General features: G+C 33.7%; 1 protein-coding gene and 1 long non-coding RNA gene across 4 annotated transcripts; both read right to left on the reverse strand.

Annotated features, from left to right (window-relative positions):
* Positions 1-1145: 1145 nt before the first annotated feature.
* On the reverse strand, positions 1146-4066 carry LOC125496023 (uncharacterized). Of its 2 annotated transcripts, none has more exons than XR_008968792.1 (4): positions 3437-4066; positions 3224-3313; positions 2090-2156; positions 1146-1894 (listed from the first exon to the last, which is right to left on the reverse strand). It is a non-coding gene; the product is annotated as an uncharacterized LOC125496023 (long non-coding RNA). The 2 variants fall into 2 exon arrangements; XR_008968791.1 differs by having other exon boundaries at positions 2090-2162.
* An 18969-nt stretch (positions 4067-23035) lies between these two features.
* LOC125496025 (uncharacterized) lies at positions 23036-26222 on the reverse strand. Of its 2 annotated transcripts, XM_057393687.1 has the most exons (3): positions 25802-26222; positions 23460-23904; positions 23036-23251 (listed from the first exon to the last, which is right to left on the reverse strand). In XM_057393687.1, exons 2-3 carry the CDS (start codon positions 23833-23835, stop codon positions 23247-23249), a joined length of 381 nt encoding a protein of 126 aa, XP_057249670.1. In that variant the 5' UTR covers positions 23836-23904; positions 25802-26222; the 3' UTR covers positions 23036-23246. The 2 variants fall into 2 exon arrangements, with proteins under 2 accessions (XP_057249670.1, XP_048497302.1); XM_048641345.2 differs by lacking the exon at positions 25802-26222 and having other exon boundaries at positions 23460-24181.
* Positions 26223-26915: the final 693 nt, after the last annotated feature.

Consider the following 26915-nt stretch of genomic DNA (forward strand, 5'->3'; position numbering starts at 1 on the left):
ACAGTTTTTGTGGGCTGAGAGGGCACGATTTTTTTGGGCTTCGAGAGGACATCATTTGTGGGCTGAGAAAAGAAGCGGCACTAGTACAAAAATCTATAATTTGCGTCGTATGCGAGGCGTCCATTTGCGTCGGACATGGGTCCGATGGCACAGGTCTTGACGCAGATGAGAGAGACGGGATCTGCGTTGGACTAGCACACGACGCACTTTGTGAGTAATTTGCATCGCATGTGGAGGAAAATGCGACGCAAATGGTTTATCATCGTCAGACATGTCTCAACATGCGACGCAGAAAGGAGACATAACAATGCCCAGCAAGCCCAAGCAACTATCATCTGCGTCGCATGTATGACTACATGCGACGCAAATAAGTGATTTTTTCCAACTGTTTTTTTTTTCTCCCACACATCACTACAAAAAAAAATACATATAGAGGCAATCCAAAATTGCATCTAAATATACATTTGTAGCCTCTAATGGTGTTTAGAAACAATTTTTTGGTTGCCTCTAATTAGTCCGTCGCTAATTATAGGTTGCCCCTAATGCCACGTTTTAGAGGCAGACAAGTTATGGTGCTGCTAAAGACTCTTATGTTTAGAGACAACCATATGCCTGTCGCTAATTATAGGTTGCCCCTAATGCCACGTTTTAGAGGCAGACAAATTATGGTATCTGCTAAAGACTCTTAAGTTTAGAGGCAAACATATGACTGTCGCTAATTATAGGTTCCCCTAATGCGTCATTTAGAGGCAGACAAGTTATGGTGCGGCTAAAGACTGATATGTTTAGAGGCAACCATATGTCTGTCGCTAATAATAGGTTGCCCCTAATGCCACTTTTGAGGCACACAAGTTAAGTTCTACTAAAGCCTTCTTACGTTTAGAGGCAACCATATGTCTGTCGCTAATTATAGGTTGCCCCTAATGCCACCTTTTTGGGGCACACAAGTTATATTGTTGATAAGACCACTTATATTTAGAGGCACCATAAATCCATCTCTAATTATATGTTGCCTCTAATGCAACCATAAGTTAGTCGCTAAAGGATGTTTTTAGGTGCAACTTTTACATTTTTATTAAAACTATTAGGGGCAACTACACATTTTACAGTTTAAGATTTATGAATTAATACATATATATGCTATATTAATACTAAAAGTAAACAAACAAAATAATTTAATGAATCAATAAAAAGCTACTATATAGATAAAAAATAATTGTCATTTATATAAACACCTTAATCAACTAACATGTCTAGTTGGTTGTTCACAATTGTTACACTAAAAAGAAATTGGAAACTACAAGAGAGAAAAAAAAAGATATCTAATAGTTTGAATAGTGTCATTCCATTTTTCAATTGCCTCAGTCTTTGTTAGTGTCATGCTATTTTCTTCCTCATATTATTCTTCAATTGTTTGAATAGTTGGATTCCGCAAGCACCTGCAACACATGCATATAGTAAATATTAGTTTAATAACAAATATTAGTTTAACAAAGTTGTAATAACTTGTACATAAATTGGCTTAGCCGGTAGTAGTAGCACGCAATGGCACGACAACTTGCACCGTAAACAACTAAAAAGCATCGCAACCGCTGCAATAACACAAGATTAAGTACATGAACAACAATGATCGTGCAAAAACAAACATCAGCAAGTCAGCAGCACAAACCTTTCCAGATTGACTAAAAATACTTATTTAACAGCATCAAAGCCACAACTAGAAGGATTCAGGTAGCAATTTTATTCACCATTATTTACAACCGTTATAGTAACTATAAATATCTATTCATGATATCTTGAATTTTGAACTTCATTAAAATAATTAGAAACTTACATGAAAACCACCTTATTTTCCTTAATTTGACAGCTCCAATATGACACCATGAACACATAACTACACCAAAAGATTGAAAAAAAGAAAAAACATTTGTTACCCAAAGATAAGATCAAAAAAATTTAACATCATAAATGCATATAAGATAAGCATAACTCTATACCACTTAATCTAACAGTGGAAACCTGTTTTTATACTCTATACCAAAACCACACAGCAAAATTAGAGAACTAAAGTCAACTGAGAGGTACTTACTTTTAGGGAAATTCATGACTCACTGCTTGATGGACTTGATTAGTTTGGCCCTTCCGCTTCTGGATTTCTGTTACTTATGACACAAAATATGGCATCTAGTGAATCAAAGATTCTTCAATAAAGCTTACCTTATCTAACATCCAAGCACTTTGATTTTTCAATTGATTTAATGAACATATAATTCTAGTTCAGTAAGGCTAATCAAATATAATAGTAAACAAACTTCTCCAGTAACTGTAATAGGCATATTGATATGTAGTTCCTAATATCACTTTTTTATTTTTTATTTATTTTATGTCATATGTGTCTTCTTGCAACTAAATTTATCTTTTTAAATAGTCTTCTGGCTCTTGGTAAGGCAAATATTTCCCTTATCACTACTTCCAGCATTACTGATCATGGCCATGCCTGCTGTTCCGTAGGATTATGCCATAATGGAGTGTTTTAAGCTATTTCTCCTTTGGCACTGTAGTGTTTACTGACTAAACTTTTGGATGGTGATCCTGGGTTCATGTTCAATCAAGAAATGCTGCATATAGAACCAGTATTATGGATATTGGTTATAAACACCTCCAAGGATATAAAGCATATTCTAAACTGTGATATATATATATATATATATTTCTTGGTAATTTTGTTACTGCTAATTGCACATAAAATTTTGAGCCTAAACAGAGTAGATTCTACTTATGCAGGGTCATTTTCAATCAAGAATTGTGATAAGAAGCACTGAAATTGGTATAGTTTTTGAACAAAACTTTTGGACTCTCAACGAGTTCCTTAGTGATATATACTATTAGTTTGTAGTTGAGCATTTGATATTACTATACTCCTTTTTCTAGGCTAAGATTAGTGCTTTCCTGGGGAATTAGTGATGATGGTGAATAAGTCTGATTGGAATAGTGAATGCTTTTGGAAAGGAACATCTTAACTCTTGCGAGGCTTTAGTCTAAGAACGCCATTGTTTAACCCAATTAAGCTCAACTAACAAATCAAAATTTCAACCCAACTAAGAATCATACTTCACAACAATCACAATTCACAACTAACAATCAAAATTCAGCCCAACATTCAAAATTCCAACAATTTCAAATCTTCAATAGTTAAGCAAATTAAAGAAACTTTACTAGTTACCTGAACAACTGTGATTCTTTCTGTGAACTGCCTGTCGAAATCGGACTAACTGAGGCTCGGAGAACTCGGCCGATTTATTCAAAGTTCAAACTGCCATTAGAGAGGATTAGAGGAAAGAGAAAGAAAGTTAACCCCAATTCTAAAGGCCTAAACGGCTAAATCCTAAGAAAATTAAGGAATCATTGACGAAATTACACAAACTCAGTAACTCACCATTTTCTGATTTTCTCTGAGACTCCGACGACGCGACGACCAACGGCGACGACTGAGAGGAGGCGACCACTAAGAGGAAGTGAAAAGCCGACGACTGAGAAGATGCGACGACCGACGACTGAGAAGAAGCGACGAACATACGACCGACGAGCCAACGACGGATAGGAGGCGACGAGTGAGTGAGTTTGTTTAGGGTTGAGAGAATGAATATGTCAAATGAAAACGGCGAGGGTTTGTTTAGGTTTTGTTTTATTTTTTTGATTTTTTTTAAAAAAAAAAAACACGGGTAGCATGTCAAATGAAAACGGCGAGGGTTTGTTAATCACATTCTTGTATTTGTTCGGGAAAAAATGAGCTCCATGTCGGGTCTTGGCCATGTGTTTTTCGGGTTCGGTCAAAAAATATTGCAACAAATAAGTGTTGTCGGCACTTTCGCAATTGCCTCGAAAAAAACAGTTGTACTTCATTAAAACGTGTATGAAAGTGACATCGATAAATGTGTATTTTATTACTGATATAATATATTCAATAATTTGGAATAAGACAAATTTATATAAGTCGATATTCAAACTTTTAGTTGTATGCAGATCATATCATGTTTGGTTTAAAAAGGACGTCCCATATCATTATAAATTCTTATAAACTTGCTCGAAAGACGAGTTAGACATTTTTAAAAAACCGGTTAGATTAATGTATGTCTTACTTTAACTATAAGGCTTACTATAACTATACTAGTCATTGAGGCTATATGAATCTGAAAACTATAAAAAATATAATCGACGAAAATAAGTTAATATTATATCAAATGAAGGTATCTTTGTGGGACAATTAAGTAATTGAAAATAACTTTACTCAATTTAAAGTAAGATTAAGTTGTATCCATGTTGATTTTAAAACATAATATTTGAGTGAACCAAATTGATATTGGATTACAACGAATCTCAAACTACGACAAATAATTTCATAAAGTAACTCTGCAGTCTTAAAGAATGTGAAAACCAAATGGGATAAACTTGTCACTAAGATTAAACTAGTCATGGTATTAACAAAGACGGTTTGTTCTCTTCTTAATATTGGGACTGGACCGATGTCTAGTTTTAAATTAAAAATATGCAATCTCTTACAAGACTAACTGATGAAGATAACATTGCTCCATGCCTCCATTATGATATCGAAAATAATATTGAAGTTAAACAAGCTAGTACCATGTTATTAGATATTGTATCAATATGAAACGATAACCTAAATCAAGATAAGAACGCTCTAATATAGTTAATCGTTTTCAAATTACATTTATTTTGAAATTCGAATATCTAACATAACTGAAATAAGTTGATATTGGATTATATAATATATCAATGTAAGCTGACAAGGTAATTGAAAATCACAATGATCTATCCAAGTGAACCTTGATTAAGCTTTATCTATTGCAAATACAAAACATATTATTACTAAAGCAAAACAAGTTGATTAGTTGAGTTGTTATTAACTTATTCGATTAGATGTAATATATGTGAATACATCTAAACACATAAAAAAGTTGAAACAATTTGTTATTGCACAAGGCTAATGTATGTATATGCTAATATTGGATTAGATCAATTTATTGATAAAAGTCAATAAGCTAATTGGTGTATATGGTTTACATGAACCATTTAAGATACTTTGTATTTTGTTTACTTGGACCGTTTATGTTAAAGGTACTTTGTACTACAATTCGAACGCACATTTTATGTCATAAATATCTGTGATTACATATTTGTAAAAATTATTGCAATTGGATATTAATATTATAATCATTAAGACAATTCAAACAAGACCCACATGACTCTATTTACTTTTATATGTTGATCAATATATAGAAGATTATCTCTGCATGTGAATAGTGTCAATAACTCAAATGCACTAAAAATTATGGGACGAAGAGAGTAATAATATTCAGTTTAGATAAGAAAAAATCAAATCGAATCACATCGGATTCGACTAATTATAACTTTAAAACCAACGAAGTATAATAAGAAGAATTCATATTAGATCAGGAAAATTTATATCATATAAGAAAATTTACACCAACCCAATTGTTAGTTGCAGAGGATCGCCACTGTTAATAGCGAATCGTAAACAGATCAGATTATCCAAATAAAACTCAAATATGAACCCACATCCTGTATAACATAATGTAAATTGAATATAATCCAGAAAATTCGAAGTAGTCAACACCAAAATTCGAACTAACTCGAAGCAGAATTTTACCCCAAACCCCTCAAAATTCAAAGCCCCAAACCCACATAATTTAAGATCCCAAATTTCGAACTTAATCCAGAAAATTCGAAGATAAAAAAAAGTTGAGATGCACCAAACTGGAGAAAAAGAACTTACCGAAATCGCAATGAAGGAGACGGTGAAGTGAGAGAGATGAAGGGCAACGAAGAGAGGAGTGAAGGTGAGGTGAGAGAAAGAGATTGAAAGAGAGAATAGTGTCGGTGTGAGGGTGAGTATTTTGATATGTATGTGAGGTGAGAGAAAGCGAGTGAAAATGTGAGGTAATGAGGTGTATCCCGCTATGAGTGTCGTAGATTTAGAGGTTTCAATTCAAATCAATCAAGTATGGACTTCTAGATTCATAATCCCTTGCTAAACCTAGTAGTCATAATCCAATTTAGACCTAATTTTAGGTTGATTACTCCTATCCTTATGAATATTGGAAATCAAATGTCACAATCAATCAATTAACTCTTATCAAGTACTCATCATGCAATCATTGCAATACTTTGACTTTTTTTACTTCCTCTAGCAAAGGAAGTTACTCACTCATGGCTAAAATTCATATTCAAAAGAGAATATCCTAGGATTAACCTAGAAATTGAGCTGAACAAGCAAAAGAACGATTAAACTAGCAATTAATGGAAATTGAAAGCTAGAGCATGAAATTGAAACTAAATCTAACATGAATTGAGGAAACTAAAAGCAAAACATGAATTAAAAGACAAGTAATTGAAAGAACAAAGAAAAAATGAACTAAAGCATGAAATCAAAGGGAAAGCTTTAAAAGATGAGACAAGAGTGAGAAATTCTTATTAAAAGGGAATAAGGGAAATAAAAGAATAAAAACAAAAAATAAAATGAAAAAGAGAAATAAGAAGTAAAAGAAAAAGAAAAAGAAATTACGGAAAACAAAGCCACGTCATTTAGCTTGCTCTCTATTAGAGATGGTTGTTTACCCTGGACCCTGTCCAAACCCTACCCTACCCTACCTTACCCTAATTTAAGGGTATGGGTCTTGATTTTTTTTCCCTATGGGTATGAGTTATGACTATGGGTAGGGTATGGGTCAAATAGCTATCGGGTAGAGTAAGGGTAAGGGTCCACTCCTCTCATACCCAGACCCTACCAAAACCTTACCCACATACTCAGTTAAAAAATTATATATGTATTTTTTTAAAATTTTTCAATATATAGGAAGAAGATCATGTGAAAATCGTGAAAACTATGAAAAGCAAATTAAAAGGTGTACATATGATGTTCAAAGAGGAATTTGTTTTTCATTAATGATTTTGTCGTAAATATTAACAACTTTATTTCGAAAAGATACACCTTCAATTGTAACATTTACCATTTAATTTCAAAATATATCATTTTTAGTTCTAATATAAACTATATATGAAAAACTCTAAACTTCTAATCTTCTATATACTTTCGTAGAAACAAAATTTGCCGCTCTACTTTCTCAATTCTCAATCTAACTCTCACTTTTCGATCGTAGTTTTGCAAAAAATCTATATAGAAATGATGTTTTGTGATGTATATTGAAGGTTTATTATATTTCGGAAAAAAATTACACTATACTCATTAAGGACCTTAGACCCTACCCATACCCTATCGAACCCTATGGGTACGGGTAATGATGATTGCATAAATTTTGAATGAGTTATCTAAATATATATCTTTAGTAATGATTGCATAAAGTTTCTTAGAAACAATATATCGAACATATCTGGGTCAAAAACTATGGATACGTTCTCTTTGCCTGATCTAATCTGATAAGAGCTGAAATTATTAGAGGCCTTTAATAATATTTGACCGTCATTTAAATAAATTTTAAAAAAAACAAGCGGGAGTTTTTTTTTTGGTGAAAACAAGCGGGAGTTTAAGCGTTGTTTTTTTTTTGTGAAAAGAGTTTAAGCGCCTTATTTTCACTAACTTTTTAGAACTCCTTTCTTTCCCTCATCATCCACTCTCAGCTCATCCGGTTCCCCTCTCTCTCCTCTCTGTTCCTCGTCTCTCTCAATCTCTATCTCAACTCACCTCCTTTTTTCTCTCTCATCTCCAAGCAGCGACGAACGTCGTTCCTCCTGTAAGTTTTTAAATTTTGTAATTTCGTTCGATTTGTTTGTTGTTTATTTTATGGGGATTTTATTGGTTTGAATTCTTGATTTTCAGGCTTTTCGTTTGAATTTCTGTTTGTTTGTTGTACAAATTTATTCGATTTATAGGTTTTCGTTTTGCTTCGATTTTACAGGGGTTTGGGGCTTTTCGTTTGAATTTAGGGTTTAATATTCCAGATCTGGGGAATTCGAATTTTTTTTAGAAGTTTGGGGAATTCTATTGAATTTATTTGGATTTTTAGATTTCGTTCAATGATTCGAGTTTCTTGAGTTCAAATTTTGTTTTGGGTTCTAAATTTCTTTCGAAAATTTGCTGTAATTACGATCCATTGTCAATAGTCAAATTAAATTACATAGATTATGTATCATCTTCAACTCCTACTTTGATCTTTTTCATTGTTTGCACAGGGTCATATGCTAGAAAAGCCTTCAAAGCATGTAATCTACAGAGTTAATTTGGTTGATATGATTGTTTCCTGCCAAAAAATGCTGGATCGCTGCCAGTTCCCTCCTTCCAATTTTTCTGGTGTGGGGATTGTGAGGGCCGATTTTTCCAGTTACTCTGCTGAGAGAAACTATATGAGTTAATGGGACCAAAAGTGTTATGGAGATATATCAAGTTGCAGACTTTTCTAATGATCTGGTTGACTGATTGTTGCCATGGTATACAGAGAGGAGCTACGAATTGAATCTCGTTTTTGTGGCCGTTGGTTGAATGTTGTTAGACTATAGGGAATTAAATCTCATTTTTAAGTACTTCCCCTTGGTCTCTTTGTTATATCCTTTAGTACTTATCAAAAGAAAGAAAGATTATAAAATTAGGTGGACATTGTGACTTGTGAAGACTTCCTCCTGTCCTGGTATTCCTTTATAATCTTTTTAAACCAAAATAGCACTTACTTTTAGGGAAATTGATGACTCACTGCTTGATGGACTTGATTAGTTTGGCCCTTCCGTTCTGGATTTCTGTTACTTATGACACAAAATATGGCATCTAGTGAATCAAAGATTCTTCAATAAAGCTTACCTTATCTAACATCCAAGCACTTTGATTTTTCAATTGATTTAATGAACATATAATTCTAGTTCAATAAGGCTAATCAAATATAATAGTAAACAAACTTCTCCAGTAACTGTAATAGGCATATTGATATGTAGCTCCTAATATCACTTTTTTTTTTTTATTTATTTTATGTCATATGTGTCTTCTTGCAACTAAATTTATCTTTTTAAATAGTCTTCTGGCTCTTGGTAAGGCAAATATTTCCCTTATCACTACTTCCAGCATTACTGATCATGGCCATGCCTGTTGTTCCGTAGGATTATGCCATCATGGAGTGTTTTAAGCTATTTCTCCTTTGGCACTGTAGTGTTTACTGACTAAACTTTTGGATGGTGATCCTGGTTCATGTTCAATCAAGAAATGCTGCAAATAGAACCAGTATTATGGATATTGGCTATAAACACCTCCAAGGATATAAAGCATATTCTAAACTGTGATATATATATTACTTGGTAATTTTTTTACTACTAATTGCACATAAAATTTCAAGCCTAAACAGAGTAGATTCTACTTATGCAGGGTCATTTTCAATCAAGAATTGTGATAAGAAGCACTGAAATTGGTATAGTTTTTGAACAGAACTTTTGGACTCTCAACGAGTTCCTTAGTGATATATACTATACTAGTTTGTAGTTGAGCATTTGATATTACTATACTCCTTTTTCTAGGCTAAGATTATTGCTATCCTGGGGAATTAGTGATGATGGTGAATAAGTCTGATTGGAATAGTGAATGTTTTGGAAAGGAACATCTTAACTCTTTGTTCTAGGCTAAGATGGTCACAAACCATAATGATACCCCAGAATTCACATATTATAGAGAACTCCTGTCGTTTTGAACAATTTTGGCTTGTATGCGAGGTCAAAGAAGAGTTGTCTAGGCTAGAGTAAGTTGCTGATTGCTGCTGCTGAACAAAGCTAATTGTGGGTAGCGATGATCATCATCCAGTTGCTTTTTCCTAAACACTCACTTATATACAAGATATTGGCAGCAGTTCTGTTGATTTAACAGTGCATAATTATTAGTGTTGGGCATTGTTGACTCCACATTTTCTTCTTCATGCTCTTGAGTTCTTGTTGCTTGCTCTGCTATTCTTGCTGATTTAACAGGCCAAAGTGAGCCATAAGAATGGATCTTAGGCTGGTTCATCGGGATTTTAGAGCAAAAAATTTCTGAGAAGATAACTGAAAGTACGAGCATGGAGATAATCTATGTTGAAGTTTTAAGTCCTTGCTGTTTGCAATCCTTGTGGGTGTTCTCCTCCGCTCTTTGGTTGTGTTTTCATGACTATAAGATCAGTTAATGTATTTAAGTGTGCTTTTGCTATCTTCATAATAGTGTTGTTGGACAGCAGAGAACATCTTTTAACTGTTGCTGAGAGCATATTATGCAGCAGTTATTAACTACTTTAATGGAGTCATTTTTTCTTTGGACAGCAGAGAACATCTTTTAACTGTTGCAAAGAACATACTTTAATACAGTTTAATGAGTTCCACCAACCAATTAGGAAAGATTACTTATGTCATTATTCTGTTTTTTTTTTTCAAGGTTCAAGATGATGGTGAAGGAAAAACCAAGGATCCATCAAATTAATACAACTCGTAAAGCTATTAATGATTTGAAAAGGCCTTGTAAAAGATATATTTCTTTTGTTATGGTTTTTTTTGTAAGGTTTAAGGAAGTCGATAGTAGACATTATCTAATTGACTTATTTTATTTGTGATGAAACATAATATTTTAGTGTATTTAATCATTAATTTTATTATATACTAGTCATTTCTACCTAAATATTTTTTATTGAATCGCTTAATTATAATATATTATATTTGATCCATATCCAATCAAATAGTAATTATTATTATAATTATTATTGATTATAAACTCATGCATTCTACTGTTTGTAGATGTATTTTCTAGGTTAAAATCTCGACACTTTTTCGTGTTGAGAGCTCTTTTGGCTCCAAAAATTTATTTGTGGAGGTAAAATAATCTTGACGCTGGAATGTGTTTAGAGCACATTTCGAGACGCATAAAAGCGTCGAGAAACTCAACACAAAATAGTGTCACAAGTCATAACTAGACGCGGCTTTGCGTTGAGAATATCAACGCATGAAAGCGTCGAGAATTCTCCACGCGTGAAATCTCGACGCTTTTACATTGCGTTGAGAATCAATTTCTCAACACTTTTTTCCGTCAAGAATATTGAGGAAAAGCGTTGAGAAAAACTCTTTTTCTAGTAGTGATTGACATATCGGACTTGAATTACGGGCTAATCGAGTTTAGATGCTCACAAGTAGCTCATGTTCGACTCAGTTAAATTATTCAAAGTTCAGCTCAAGTTCACTTGACTTAAATGTAGAACGAGTGGAGTCAAGCAAGACCCAACTCAACTTGATTAACTCATGAGGAGCTCGATAATTATCTTATTAATTTTTTAGTTATGATTTTTTAAAAAGTAGTTATAATTGAGATATTTTTTCTCATACCTTTTTTATAAAAGAAACATACACTAACTAGTCATGAATGCTGAAAACCTAAACCAAATATTATATTGCTTTTGATCCAAATAACCAAAATAAATACGCAAGGGGTGGATTCTCATAAAGAAAATGAAAATAGGTCAGGTTTTAGGACTGGCCCTCACAGGTCGAACCAAGTTCAAGTCATGTCAGAATCAGGTTGACCCAGCGGTCAGATCTGTTTCTGACACCACTACGGTCAGGTTTGGGTAATCTCAGGTTAGGTTTCGATCATGTTTAGAGACTGACCCTCATAGGTCGAGCCAGGTTCAAATCAGGTCAATATCAGGTTGACCTAGCAGTCAGATCTGTTTTTGACACCACTAACGACAATTCAATTGACACTAAAAAATATCTTTAGATGCAACAATAATCTATGTGATGCTGAAAAAAATGGCTATCGAGACAACTAAATTCATGTGACGTTAAATATATGGCTTTATAGACAACTAACTACAGTTGATGCTGAAAAAATGGCTTTAGAGACAACTAAATTCATGTGACGCTAAATACATGGCTTTAGAGACAACTAACTACAGTTGATGCTGAAAAAATGGCTTTAGAGACAACTAAATTCATGAGACGCTAAATACATGGCTTTAGAGACAGCTAACTACAGTTGATGCTGAAAAAAATAGCTTTTGAGACAACTAAAGTCATGTGACGCTAAATACATGGCTTTAGAGACAACTAACTACAGTGATGCTAAAAAAAATGGCTTTAGAGACAATTAAATTCATGTGATGCTAAAAATATGGATTTAGAGACAACCAATATTCATGTGATGCTAAAAACATGGTTTTAGAGGCAACCAACATTCGTCTGATGCTAAAATGTATCTTTAGAGGCACCAGAATATACATGACACTAAAAACCATATAATTAGAGGCAACCATGTTTATGTGATGGTAAAAGGGGGTTTTAGAGGCAAGTCGGCCAAATGATGTGCCTCTATAGCCAATTTTTTTTGTAGTACATACAATATTGCTCGTACTAACATGATTCTAAAAGCAAATACTTTCTATAATATGATTTAAAACTCACAATCGAATTGCCTAATAATATAGATACAAATAAAAAAATGTAATTCTGCATTAATACTATCATATATGTATTACAAACCACTATAATAATAAAGATACAATAAAAAAATTCAATCTAGAACAATTCCATCTGAAAACAATGTCGTTCATTATAAGTAATTATATATCTGGGTACAATTCCTGTTCCATTTGAAAATATTAAGGTCGAGTTTTCCAATGACTCGAGGGAGACGACTTCGAGAAGAACGATTTCCAGATCTGAAAATGAAAATAAGAATTTCAGAACTAAAGGTCAAAAGAAAATTCGAAATTTGAAAATAAACCCTAAAAATGCCAAAAAAAAGTAAGCAAAAAAATCAGATATTAAAAATAAAAATAAAAACGAAAGGCTATTATTTTCAATTGCATGAACTATGTCCGTTTTTATTTTTCAAATGCAAAAAAAGTAAAAAAAAAATCAGATATAAAATATTTTATTTTTCAGATCTGAAATGTAAAAACGAATTTTCAGATTTGAAAACTAAAATAGAAATCATATCCAAAAATGAAAAAACAAAATTGAAGACGCTGATGAACGAAATTTAAAAATCGAAAGAATTCAAACCTGTCAAAGTGCTGATGCAGGTTCGCCGCTGATCAATGTCTTTCGTTTGTTCTCTCGCCGGAAAACGGAAAAGGTATTACTCATAAATGTCTTTCGTTCGTTCGCTGAAGGTCTTTCGTTTGTTCGCTCGCCGGAAAACGGAAAAGGTATTACTCATAAAAAAAATCAGATTTTAGTGGATGCGAACTTGAGAACTTGAATTGATGTGAACTTGAGAAGATACGATTTGTTCGAATTTTGATGTAGTTGGTGGTGTTTTGGGGGGATATGAATGAAATGAAAGGAAGAGGTGTTCGAATTGAAGAACTAGGGAATTGGAGAGAGATAGTGGGGTGGGGTTTGAAGTGAAACTATGAATGAAATGAAAGGAACGACTGAGAGGGTATGTTGGGTTTGAAAGGAAGAGGTGCAAAGGGAGTTAATATGGGATTTATGGGAAGCCCATCTGCGTCGCACGTGGAGACCACTCGACGCACTTAGCCCATTCATGAGTGCAGTATTTCAAGTGCTTTGCGTCGGATGGGCCAGGGGGTCCGACACAAATCAACCTTTTGCAACGCACCATAATAACGTGCGACGTAGATAGGGCCTTAAATTTTGTCCCTGGATGTAGCAATGTGCGTCGGATGGATCTCAGGGTCCGACGCACATCCTTAATATGCGTCGCACTTCATGAGGATCCGACGCATATGGCACTTATTTTTGCGTCGCACTCTGGTTCCCGTGCGACGCAAATTAGATTTTTGCGTCATTTTCATTTTAGTGCGACGCACTTGGTGGGACACAAATCGTCCTTTTTCTACTAGTGCGGTGAGGAGATCAAAAGGAGGAGAGGAAGACAGATTTGTGGGCTGAAAGAGCACGAGAGTAGGAGGCATTTGTGGGGTGGTAGAAGTGAACGAATTTGTGGGGGCAGGTGAGGGAGCATAAGAGGGCATAATATTATCATCAAAATCAGGATGAACAGTGATGTCACTAGGCACCAGGCTACTAGGATCAATATTCACATCATCAGGTCATAAAAAAGGATACACTTCCTCAAAAAATTTGACATCACGAGAAATAAAAAATTCCTTTGTATCAAGATCAAATAACCTCTTACCTTTCTTGCGAAAAGGATAAGCAACAAACACACACTTCCTACTACAACTAGCAAATTAGTCCCCTTCAGTCTTATGATTGTGAGCAAAACAAAGACAATCAAAAGTACGAATAGCATCATAGTTAGGAGTAAAACCAAAGAGAATGTCAAAGGGAGATTTGTTGTGGAGGAGAGAAGAAGGAGTGCGATTGATTAAGTGAACAACAGCTAGAACACTCTCACCCCAAAAATAAATAGGAAGATGAGCTTGAAACCGTAAAGCACGACCAACATTAAGAATATGCTTATGTTCTACACGGCCATTTTGTTGGGGGTAGCAACACAAGAAGTTTGAAATATGATGCCAGAGGATGCAAAGAAATCAAGTAAACAATTAAATTCAGTGTCATTGTCACTTTGAACAGCTTTAATGGTTTGAGAGAATTGCCGATCAACCATAGCAACAAAGTTCATGAACATGGTAAAAACCTCAGTCTTATCAGCCATTAAATAAACCCAAATAGCTCTAGAAAAATCATCCACAATAGTCAAGAAATAGCGGGCCCCACAAGAAGAAACATGTCTGTAGGGACCCCATAAATCACAATGAATCTTTTCAATATCCTACTAGCTTTAGTGTCACTCAAAGGAAACTTATCTCTATAATGTTTAGCACGAAAACAAATTTCACATGCTTTATTCAAACTACCCTTATGACTACACAAAGGAGGAAGTAACTTCACCACTTTCTCCAAGGGATGACCCATACGACGATGGCACAACTCAAAGTCCTTAGACAGTCCATGAACAGAAACCAAAGGTAAATCAGCTTCACTGGTGAAGTAGTAAAGTCCATCCTCTCTACGACCCGTTGCAATCAGCGTGCTCATGTGGTCCTATATAGCACACATAGAAGAGTTAAATTGAACAAAACACTACAAATCATTAGTCAGTTGTGCAACAGAAAGTAAACTACAACAAAACTGAGGAACTAAAAGAGCATTAGTAAGAGTGATAGAAGGAGACAACCGAACCAATCCCTTTGCAGTGGCAACTGCTGTGTTTCCATTAGGAAGACCAACCGAACATGGAGAGATGAATACCAAATCAAACATAAAAGAACGCTCACCAGTAACATGATGAGTAGCACCATTGTCAATTATCCATGAAGAAGAAGAGAACTCACCACTTAACCTGTCATCCGAAATTTTGGTGGAGCCAAAAATCCCGGCAAGAGCCTTCCACTGCTCTAGAGTGAAGAGCGAGCTAGAAGGCGAGGAGGCATGAGAGACCTGGGAGGAAGCTACCCCAACCACGGCAGGAGCATGTGCTGCCACGGACCCACGGCCACGGCCAGCAGAAGGTTTGGCGGAGTGAACCTTGGGGTCCGAACCCTCAGGATACCCAATAAGTTCGTAGTACTTAGAGATCTCATGGCCCGGTTTTTTACAATGAGAACAAACATGGAGAGTCCAACAACGAGTAACATTGTGACCCACCTTATGACAGTGGGTGCACGTGGGGCGATCCGTGGAGCCCCGACCACGAGCAACAGATCCGGCAGAAGCAGGCGGGCCATGCACTACAAACCCAAGCACCTCAGCGGGCTTGACTTCGGTGGAAGGCTTGACCGTGCGAACTCGTTCCTTTAGAACAACGAGTTGATACGAACGATCAAGTGAATGCAATGGATCACTTGACAAAAGTTATGTGCAAAGACGACCATAAAAATCAGAATATAAACCCATCAGAAAATCATGAAGACGTTGTTTTTCACATCGTTCGGCATGAAGGGAACTAGTCGAGCATGGGGAGGCACTGGTGCACGAGATTAAGGGTTCATGTTTGAAGAGTTCATGCCATAAAACATTCAATTTACCATAATACGTGGAAACACTCATGTTCTTGGTTTGTTCACATTTAGCAATAGCTGATTTTAATTGGTGAATCCTAGGGCCATTAATTGTAGCAAATCTAATTTTTAAATGACTTCATAGTTGACATGCTTCGCGAAATTTGCTTAACGTACCTTTAACGTCAACATCAATAGTGTTGAGGAGCCAAGAAACAACATATCATTTACCATCACCCAGTCGACGTTGGTGAAGGGGGTAATCGGACCACGCAACGAGTCGTCGATGAAGCAGAATTTCTGGCGAGCCTCGAGTGCGAGTTGGACGTCACTCGCCCAGTCATCATAGTTGTCGAAACGCAGGCGAGTCGGAGTTATGAAGTCTCCGGCACGGTCGCAGGTGCCGAGAAAAAATGGATTAGTAATATCAATCCGGGAAACATAAGATTCCAGCGGTTTGTCGGAGTTGTCGCCGGCCATGAGAAAAAAAAAATAGAGAGAAAAAAGATCATTACGGCTCCGATACCATGTAAAGAAGTGTTTAGGGTTTAATTGCTTGCCTTTTCTATTGATATCAAACACACACACACACACACACACACAAATATATATATATATATATATATATATATATATATATATATATAGATATAGTACATCAAAGTAGGAAACCATATTAACAACACAAAGTCTTAAAAAAGACGATCTCACGTTAGTCTTAACGTGAGACATGACCAGCCCAAGAGATATATATTTTTAGAATACGGATCGCGTCTCACAAATTCGCACGATAATATTTTGGCGAATTAGTTAATATTTTTGGCGAATTGGTTAAGAATTTTAGCACAATAGTTTACAGCTGGTAATCTTTATGCAGACTTCCATTGTTTTTTAGTTAACATATTCAATACATTAGTTAGTGTTGTTCTATAATTAGTCAAGGTTAATTGAGCATTATTTTGGTTTTTAATATAAATGAAACAATTTTTTTTGGAAATCTAAAATGTCAAATACAAAAGACAACCTGAAAAAATAACTTAAAACAACCTAGCATTTGGAGTAATTATTATACCAATTTTAGTTTGGTTCTTGGAATTTATTTTTTTTGGTCTTCTCAAAATGACTTTTCTTTCTTGCACTTCTTCTCTTTGTTTTTGAAACATGCAGGTATAAAATAACCAATGTAGTTGTACTTGATGAGCGTCGTTCTTCTACGATTGATTTTGTAGTTAAGACTTTATTTATGATTGCAAGAGCATTTTTGTAAACTTCTTGGAGTGCCTTTCTTGCATCTTCATTATCTTGACTTTTGAGAATGAGATTGTAAAACTAATTTTCTCGCGGTTTCATATCGCCATGTGGTCACATTGATTTATCTATTCATTTCTCTTTTCCACACTTTCCTCTTTACATATCTAATCCACCTTTTGCACATATACTCATGTAGTATTTTGTGATTGAACGCATGTGCATGATTCCCAAGGCATAAGATACAACAATTCTAGCAGCATAACTATTACTTCATATTATTTAACTATTACAAATAAATTAATAACTAATAACATTTTGTCGTAACGGGCAAAATGACAGTTCCCATTGGGTGGATTATTCCTGCCCCAAATCCAATGATGGGATGGTTGACTGGGGCCAAGTCATTCTCATCGAACTTCAATCTTGACAAACAATCCGTACTGATGATATCAGTTGAACTCCCCGTATCAATCAAAATTCGTCTTACTCTGAGGTTTGCTATTTTCATCTCCACCACCAACGGGTCGTCATGGGGGGTTCTTATCTTCCCGCGATCCAGCTCGCTGACAATAATCTTATAGGGAAAGGGTCAAATCTGCCTGATTGGTAAGCATTATCTGGTTGAGTTCCCGTAAGTAATTTTTATGGTCGCGGTTGGTGGGACCTCCTGCTGCGAAACCTCCAGATATCACAAGCACTACATATTCGTCAGTGCTCGTTGAAGTTGAAGATATTGTATTTTTTTAATGTAACATTTTAGATTCAATTGTAGATTCAAGTGTTTGTTTAAATTCCTGTAACAGATTAATAATCAAAATTAATGGAATTGTTGTTTTAAACTTTTCTGAGTTAAGGTTTGTTGTTATGCATTCGTTGATTCTTGCATAAGTCATATTAAATGGCCAACAAAATACAGTATTTATGAGAATTAATAAAATTACATAACAAGATTTATCGACGCTTTTAAGCGTCGGTAAAAAAATAATATCAATGTCAATTTAAATCTCAGCCATAGGGTGGGAATTATAGTATATCTATGAAGAGTCATGAAAAGAAAAATTGTACAATAGCCAACAATAAAAGTACTTACTTTAATTGATAAAACTTGGGACCTTAACATTCCAATAGACGAAATGCAATTGCAAACCATTTCCAGTTCTTTTTTATTTCTTCCTTCATTATTGAAAGCAACTGTTGAGTCATGTAGTATTTTGATGATTGTAAACAAATGATGATTATCTAACTAACATGTGTGTTTGAGATGTGCATATTACATTAACATGAAACAAGTCATCAAAGGTTGAATATATCACATTATGAAGGTATTCCAACAAGTGAAGTTCCTAAAAGAGTTCCTATAAGGAACACAAATAGAGCGGTTCCTAGGTACATCCTATGAGGAACATTGAATATGAAGTTCTGGAGCAGTTCCTGAGTGGGAGCAGCAATATAACGTTTCAGAGTTGAAACAAGAAGTTCCTGAGCAGGAACTATGAGTGCGAAGTTTCTTAAAGGAACTAGCACACTGAAGTTCCAAAGGTGGAGCATCAACATGCGGTTCTTGAGTTGGAGCAGCATGGAGCATGAAGGCAGAAAATATGAGTTTATTTTCTAGGATTCATGTAAGTATGTGGAAACATAAAAGGTAAAGGAACAAGGTCTAAAGGAACTCGTAAGGATAAAGGAACTCGTGGAACTTAGAGTCAAAAGTATTTAAGAGTCAATAAATCTGATGCATATTATTATCTTTATCTATAAGAATTTATTTAGAGTTTATTTCTTAATAAATCTCTACTTGGTTAATTATTTATAAATAATATGCATTAGTTGTTTTAGGATAAGTTTTAGTTTTAAAATAAAAGATAAGTTTTTTAATAAAATTGGTTTCTTTAGGAATCTGATTTTAATTAATTTAATTTTATCTTTTCAGTTTTTGAAAAATAAAAAGCCTAGATTTATAATACGTATGATGAGTGTTGTTAAAGAAATTGTTTGTCTGTTCCTCTCTAAAGGAACAGACGTGGTAGTCTATTACACTTATGAGTTAAAGGAACTAGACTTAGGATGAAGCATTATAACGGTTCATTAATGTCAGTTGAGTAAATTACGCCTATATTCTAGGTAACTGTTTTATTTAAGGAAAAATCTGATTTTATGGAAAATCTTTTTAAGGAAAAGATTTTATTTTTCAAAAGATAATAAAAATATTATTCGGTTTTACGGAAAAAATTTAAAGATAATATTTTTATTAAAATGATTTAATTTCATATTTAATAATTAATATGTTTTTGATTAAATCAGATTTTCAAATTAATGCTCAAAGTGGTTGCTAAAATTTAGGAAGCAGTAACTTAATTTTCTCCCACGTTTAACAGTGATCATAGAGATCATGGGATGTGTTAATGAACGTGTTCCTTAAGGGAAGGAACATCATGGGATAATGGTTTAACCACTAACACATGATTCATCCCACGTTCATTCTAAAAGACTGCTATAAATATACAAGTTCAATTGAGTTTCAAATTGTCTGAGTGTGTCTTTCCATAGTGTTAGACTTATGTCATTCCATAAGTTTGGCTTAAGGAATAGCGTTACAAAAGAATTATATTTTCTATTCCTTGTTTGAGTTAGTTCCTTTGAGTTTCAAGTTCCTACGAGTGCCATGTTCCTTTACAGTTATTCAGTTTCTATATACTAGAGTTAAACCAAATTATCAAGCGTCTGTATTTGAGTTTGGGGTTAAAGGGTTTGAGTGAACTCTTGTAATGGGAACTTGGTAAAGGGTTTGAGTAATTCTTGTATCAAGTTCAGTTAGGAACTTGAGTAAGTTCGAGTTAGGAACTTGAGTAAGTTCTTGTTGTGTATGCGTAGACTTAGGGTGAAGTCTATCTAGGGGTGAAGGGTTTGAGTAAACCTTTTGTAAAAGAGTTGTGGGAACTCTTGAAAGACTTAGAGTTAAGTCTAGAGTATAGAGTGAAGATTGTGAGAGAGTTGGAGTTCGGAGTGGAACTTGTGTATGTAATAGGTTGAATCATAGGAGATTTCCTATTATAGTGAAGAGTTTAAATCCTAAGTAGGTCGTGGTTTTTCTTCTTGTATTGAGACAAGAAGTTTCCACGTAAAAATCTCTATTGCAATTTCAGTTCCTTATTGCTTATGTTTTAAATTTCGCATTATTTGGGCAATAAGTTCCACACTACAATTCACCCCCCCTCTTGTAGTGTTCCTAGTGAAATAACAGCAATGCTATCAGTTAATCTATGACTTCCACCATCGTCGTGAGACCCAAAACACCACCTTGCACCGTACCATCTTTCAGAAATCCGAACTCTATTGGTTGTCTCTCACTCCTCTCTACCTCTTACCTTTGTGGCCTAAACTCAAATTTCAAGGTTTTGCGAGTTCAAATTCTTCTTCGACAATGAAATTTGAAATGGTATCTTTGAAATATTTAATTTTGTTTGAACTAAAATCAAAGAGTTTATATGGTACAGAGTTTTATTGCGAATTAGGGCATGTTCTCCCCCATCTTATTTTCAGTTCAGTTCAATTCATCTTAGCTCAATTCAGTTCAGCTCAGTTTAGTTCAATTCAGCTCCATTCTTTTATAACCATTTTGTTAAATATTATTATTATGTTGGTCTAATTTATTTTACTAATTACTCTTATTATTATTATCATTTATTTTTATATCATTATTATTAAGTATTATTATTATTATTATTATTATTTTTATATATTATTTTGTGTTTGTTTATTATAGCTTTACTCATTATTATTACTATTATTAATAAAAGGAACATGGTTTAGGTCAAAAGCACAAATAAATCGATGTTTTTAGCCCATAAACCAATTAAATCGCATAAAAACGGTTTATGATGCAATTTTACGTTGTCCGATCCAATCATTATTTATAATACTAAATATTATTATATTATTGAATCTAATTATTAAAATAGTAGTTATTAATTTACTTGTTGGATATTATTGTTATTATATAATCATCATCAAGTATTAATATATTAATACAAATAATATAAAATAATTATTATTAATTATCATTATTATCATTTATTATTATGATCATTTATTATTATTATTAATATTATTTATTTATAACTATCAGTTAAAAATATTCAAAATACTATTATTATTATTCATTATTAATTATCCATTATTATTACTCATCATTATAATTATTATTTAATATTCATATTATTATTGTTTAAATATTATTTATATATTTATTACATTCAATTTGATTCAATTCAGTATAATTCAATTCAATTTAATTCAATCAAATTTAGTTCAGTTCAGTTCAGTTCAGCTCCAATCAATTTAGTTCAGTTCAACTGTTTTGTGCCGAAAAGAACATACCCTTAGTATGAAATTATAATATGTGTTTACTGTTTTGTCATTTTGTATGTTGTTGGGTATATTTGAGACTTTCAAGAGAAATAGCAAGGTTGTGTGAACTTTCCAGTTTCTTGTCAAAACAAATAATGACTTTTAGGGCCTATTCTTTTCGGCATAAAACAGCTGGACTGAACTGAACTGAACTGATCTGAACTGAACTGAACTGAACTGATCTGAACTGAACTGAAATGAATAGTGATATGTGAGAGTAAAAGTATTGTCAAGAACTGAACTGAACTGAACTGAACTGAATTGAACTGAACTGAACTGAAAATAAGCTGGGGAAAACAGGCCCTTAAATTTTACATTTTGGTTTTTTTTAGTTTGATATAAATGTTACATTTTCTAGTTGTTTCCTAATTTCTCAAACAAACTACTTACAATTGAATATCATCAAGAAATACATGATACCTTCACTTTTCGTGATAAGATTCCTCAAAGTCTTGAGCTTGGTTGTTTACAATATTTGCCAAATGTGTCTTCTTTCTCTTTATTTCCTAAATAAAATCACATTTCCTAAATAAAATCACACCAGCAAACAATATTAGTTTTGTTACCTGTATCGAAAAATAAAATCAATATACTTACATGATTATTTTTGTGCAAGATCTTAATCAATATAAAGGTACATGCCTGTTCTCCTTAGCTTATTTTCAGTTCAGTTCAATTCAGTTCAGTTCAGTGAATTCAGTTCAGTTCAATTTAGTTCAGTTCAATTCAGTTCAGCTCTGGACAATACTTTTACTCTCACATATCACTATTCATTTCAGTTCAGTTCAGTTCAATTTAATTAAGCTCAGTTCATTTCAGCTGTTTTATATCAACTAGTGCATAATTGGCCTAAAGTATCACCCCAAAAGTGTTACTTAAAGGCCTAAAAATGTTGCTTTAGGTCATATGTAACACTTTTATAAGTGAAACATCTGCCCGTGCTACCTATTCTCTAAGGTAACACTTTCCAATGCTAATGTTTCACTTTCTTAAGTGTTACTCAAAATTCTCTAACGTAACACTTTTTTAAAACTAATGTAGCATTTTTGTTGTGTTACTAATAATGTTTTATGTAACACTTTTTCGTCTATAGTAGCATTTTCTATGTCATATCTTGACTTATAGTAACACTTTGTTAAATATTATGTATCATTTTAAATCAGCATATGTAACACTCTATTAGATATTTGGCAACACTTCTTATCAGCTAGTTTTATAGTGTAACGCTTCTATTTCACATATCTTATAGTAACATTCTTTAATTTATCGGCATATATACAATGATAATAATAGTAAAACTTATAAACGTAATAATTGAAGAGGAAATAAAAAGATATTATTGATGTAAATGAGTAGAAATACTCAACGACCATTGTAAAAAATGAGCCAAAGAGTATACTCAATCGAAAACATACTATTGCATCCAATATATAAATAGTTAATCTAAAAATTAAAACATAAAATCATAATATATATATCTCTCCTTAAATAAACCTAAATCAATCTTAAGGTCATTCTTTCATTATTCTTCAATTCCATTATCCATGTAGGCATGCTTCTCGATGTATCATGCATGTTTGCTACTCTAATCCGCCATTATTTCCATCATCCTGCAGTAAGGAAAAAAAAACTTCAAAGTCTATTAAAACAAATTTAGTCTGTCAAAAAAAAAAAAAAAAATTAGAACTAGTGATATACTTGGTAATATGGTAAAAGCAAACTTGATAATATGGTAAGAGATAGGTTCTTATAGTTTGAAAAAAAAAATTCAAGAACCAAGAGCACCAAACCAAAGTAGTAATTGCTGGAGAAAAATACTTAGCAATGTTTTTTCGGGTCGGGTTATAGGGTACCCAGAAGCAGATGACAGAACATTTTCTGCAACAGATCCACTTTTCTCTTTACTATTATCTTCCATTGTAGTAGTTGACTTTGTTACTTCTGCAGTTGAATGTAATTCTGCTTCCAGCAAAGCAACTGCAGAGGAGCTTACTTGTGAGGCTGAACTGCCAAATCGCTGTGCAGGAGCTTTTGTGTCTTCTGGGTTCTGATCCTTGCAGCTTCTGTTAGGATCTACATCAGCACAACTTACTACATGTTGACCTTGTTTCTCAGGTATGGAAGAAGTATCATACTCTTCCTTTGATATCATATTGCCCCCCAGATAAAAAAAATGATCAAAATTCTTCATCATTACTTCCTTTGATTATCTAACAAATCTCCACACACATTACGAGGTCAACAAATCGACTCCGAATTCAACCTACAATTCACTACTTGTCAATAGTTTGAGCACGACCAATCATCAATGAATTCAGACTTCACAAAATCCATAAAAACCCTTCAAATAAAAGCAATTCCCAAGAAACAAAATTTACAAGAATAGAAAATACCCAGTTCACAAAATGCATCAAACATTCAAAATCAACAAAAGGAAAATCTAAAAAATACCACCTTATAAGAAATAGTACCAGCAAGAGCATCAAGATCCTCAACCAATTTTCCCATCCTAATCCTATTCCAAGGATTCATATACTACTCCCTCAACACATAATCTGATGAAAACTTATACTCAACACTAGTTCTACTCTGAGATGGGAGTTTTTGACACTCCAGGAAACAAACTCACAGGTTGGCGAAAAGAGGAGCCGGCATCAATTGGTTCAGACGCATCCCTGAAAGTTTTTTTGTTAATTGGGTCAGATTTTGTTATTGAAAAGCTGGAATAGAAGCACTACGCTTACATAAGACCGATAATGGAGATGACCTACGACAAGGATTCAGCTGTAAAGTGGATAGTATATTAGAGAACCTTCTTCATAGCAGTGGCTGAGTTATTTGGGTATAACAATGGGGAAGAATGGATGGTTGCTCATTTCCTATTTAAGAAGAAATGAGATGCTTATGCTGCTGACTTTTTCCCTTGCCCAACCAGAATCTATGAACTATGATCAACCATCAGATATGGCAGATGAAGCTGATATTCATCCTCTTTACATAAAAGTATAGATCCAACCAGTTTTGCTAAGTATACGAATGCAACGTGTTCGTGCTGCACTGCTGCTTCTTTTTGTCAACATTTATCCTTTTGATTAAAGTTTATTTCATATCCTGATTTTCTAGAGATATTTCTTGATTAAAGATTTTTATATCGTCTATTTTCTTGATCAAATTTTTTAGATTAGAAATGTTTTCATCAGCTACTTAATTCAATTTCGGAAAAAAGTTGTTGCAGAGGATGTGCAAATCTTCTTTAAAGTCTAAGACTAGCTCAATATCAATTGAATTTTATTGCGAGATTTCTGCTACAGATCTGAACTGTGCAGACTCGTGTCTTACTTTAGGTCTCTATTATTTGGGTTCTTTGATTAATGAATGATTAACAACTCATAGTTAGAATTACTCCATTCCAGATATTTAGATCACTTTCAAACACCAACACAAAGTACTTAAATCATAAATCAATAACATTTCAATTCAGAGTTTCACTTACAGAACTATGCACCACTACCTTCACACAATTAAATCATTATCACCTCGTCAATTAGTATTTACTCTTAGAAACAAGAAACATAACCATGATTAGTACTAACTATTATACTAATACATTCTTTTCCATTATAAACTATTTATTTTGAATCTTACAAGCTAACTTTAATTAACTCAAGTGCTATTTACACAATACAGTCTAATAACTTAGACAAAGAAGTAAATTACATTTTACTTCCCAACATCTAACTATCATGAAAGTAGTTCCTTAAACTACAAGTTTCATCTATTATATACTGCTAAAAGAGTGGTATTATATTCTAATTATGTGTAAATATATAGTACTCACTAATTCCATAAAAGGAGCTAACCTAATTCCATTCATTATTCTAATCAAAATTCTTTCACGAGTCCAACCAAGTCATATAATCAAACTTGTTAAACTAAATCAACTTGATTCCTCTACCAACATCATTCTTTACTCAACAATTGACACTCAAAATGTCTCAACACAACAATTACAATACCAATTAGAACTAAAATCATAAACTGATTTGCAAATAATGCACAATTAATTCAATCAACAACATAATTTCATAAACAGAACTTTCAGTTCAAGAATAATCAACTTGAGTAATATAGAAAAGAGCAAGGGAAGCTTGGGTTAGTACCTCTGCTCACAAGAGCAGCGAAGAACAGAGGGCAGAGGGGTATTCAAAGCTTCAGTGAGGCGACTGAGCACCGGGAACGACTAAGCATCGACATGGAGGCGGAGGTGAGCTACGACGAGGCTTTGAGGCACCGCGAGGGTGCAGGTGGCGCGGGCAGGCGACGCGAGAGCACGACAAGGGAGGGACGACAACAGACTGCGGTGGCTCGCGAGCAGCACCGCGCGCATAGCAACAAAGAGGAAAGGAAAGGAACGGGAAATCGCCGGCAGCAAGAGAAACTCCGGCGAGGGGTCTGATGTTTGGAGGATGGGATGCGCGAAGAGAGAGAAATGCAGGGGAATGGAGTTTCACGGGCAAGGGTTTGGGGTTTTGGGGTTTGGAAGACCCGAGAATGAGGGAGAAGGTTTTGGCTTTTATTTTTATTTTAAAACCGACATAAAGGAAATTATAAGGTAGACATATATCCTAGTTTCTTATTTGGCCAAATATGCTCAACCTATTTTAAATATATAAAAATCCAAAATATATAATATAAATAACTTCATAAAATTAAACAAATAAATATATTACAAATACGACAAAAATAACTATCCGTAATCCAACTCAAATAAAATAAGAATACTCGAAACGTAATTAACTTAATAGTTACAATTAGCTTTTAGATAAACACTCTTTATAAAATAGGGCTATTATAGAAGATTAGTTTAATTTGTTGAAAATATTGCTTCTATAAGAAATAAGACAAAGTATATAAGAAATCATAATATTATATTAAAAATTACACTTAAATTATACTCTAAAAAATTACTTATCTTAAAGTGTTACTTAAAGAAAAAAAGTGTTACTGTTAAATGCTACCAATATGTATGTGTTACCTAAAGGTGTTACCTATTTAAAAGTGTTACATCAAAATATTACTCAATTAAAAAAGTGTTACTTCAAAATGTTACTTATTGAAAATGTGTTACATTAGGTGTTACGAATTGATTAAGTGTTACCAAGGTGTTACATATATATTCGACAAACTTAAATTTTGAAAAGTGTTACCTCATACATGTTACCTTAGGCCAACTTTGTACTAGTACAAAGTTGGCCTAAGGTAACATGTATTTGT

Source organism: Beta vulgaris, chromosome 3 (genome assembly GCF_026745355.1).
Source record: "Beta vulgaris subsp. vulgaris cultivar EL10 chromosome 3, EL10.2, whole genome shotgun sequence".
Classification (NCBI taxonomy): Eukaryota; Viridiplantae; Streptophyta; class Magnoliopsida; order Caryophyllales; family Amaranthaceae; genus Beta; species Beta vulgaris.

Bases quoted from the DNA above. Each gene is read 5' to 3' on its own strand.
- LOC125496025 (XM_057393687.1), bottom strand. From the start codon at position 23,835: ATGATGAAGAATTTTGATCATTTTTTTTATCTGGGGGGCAATATGATA.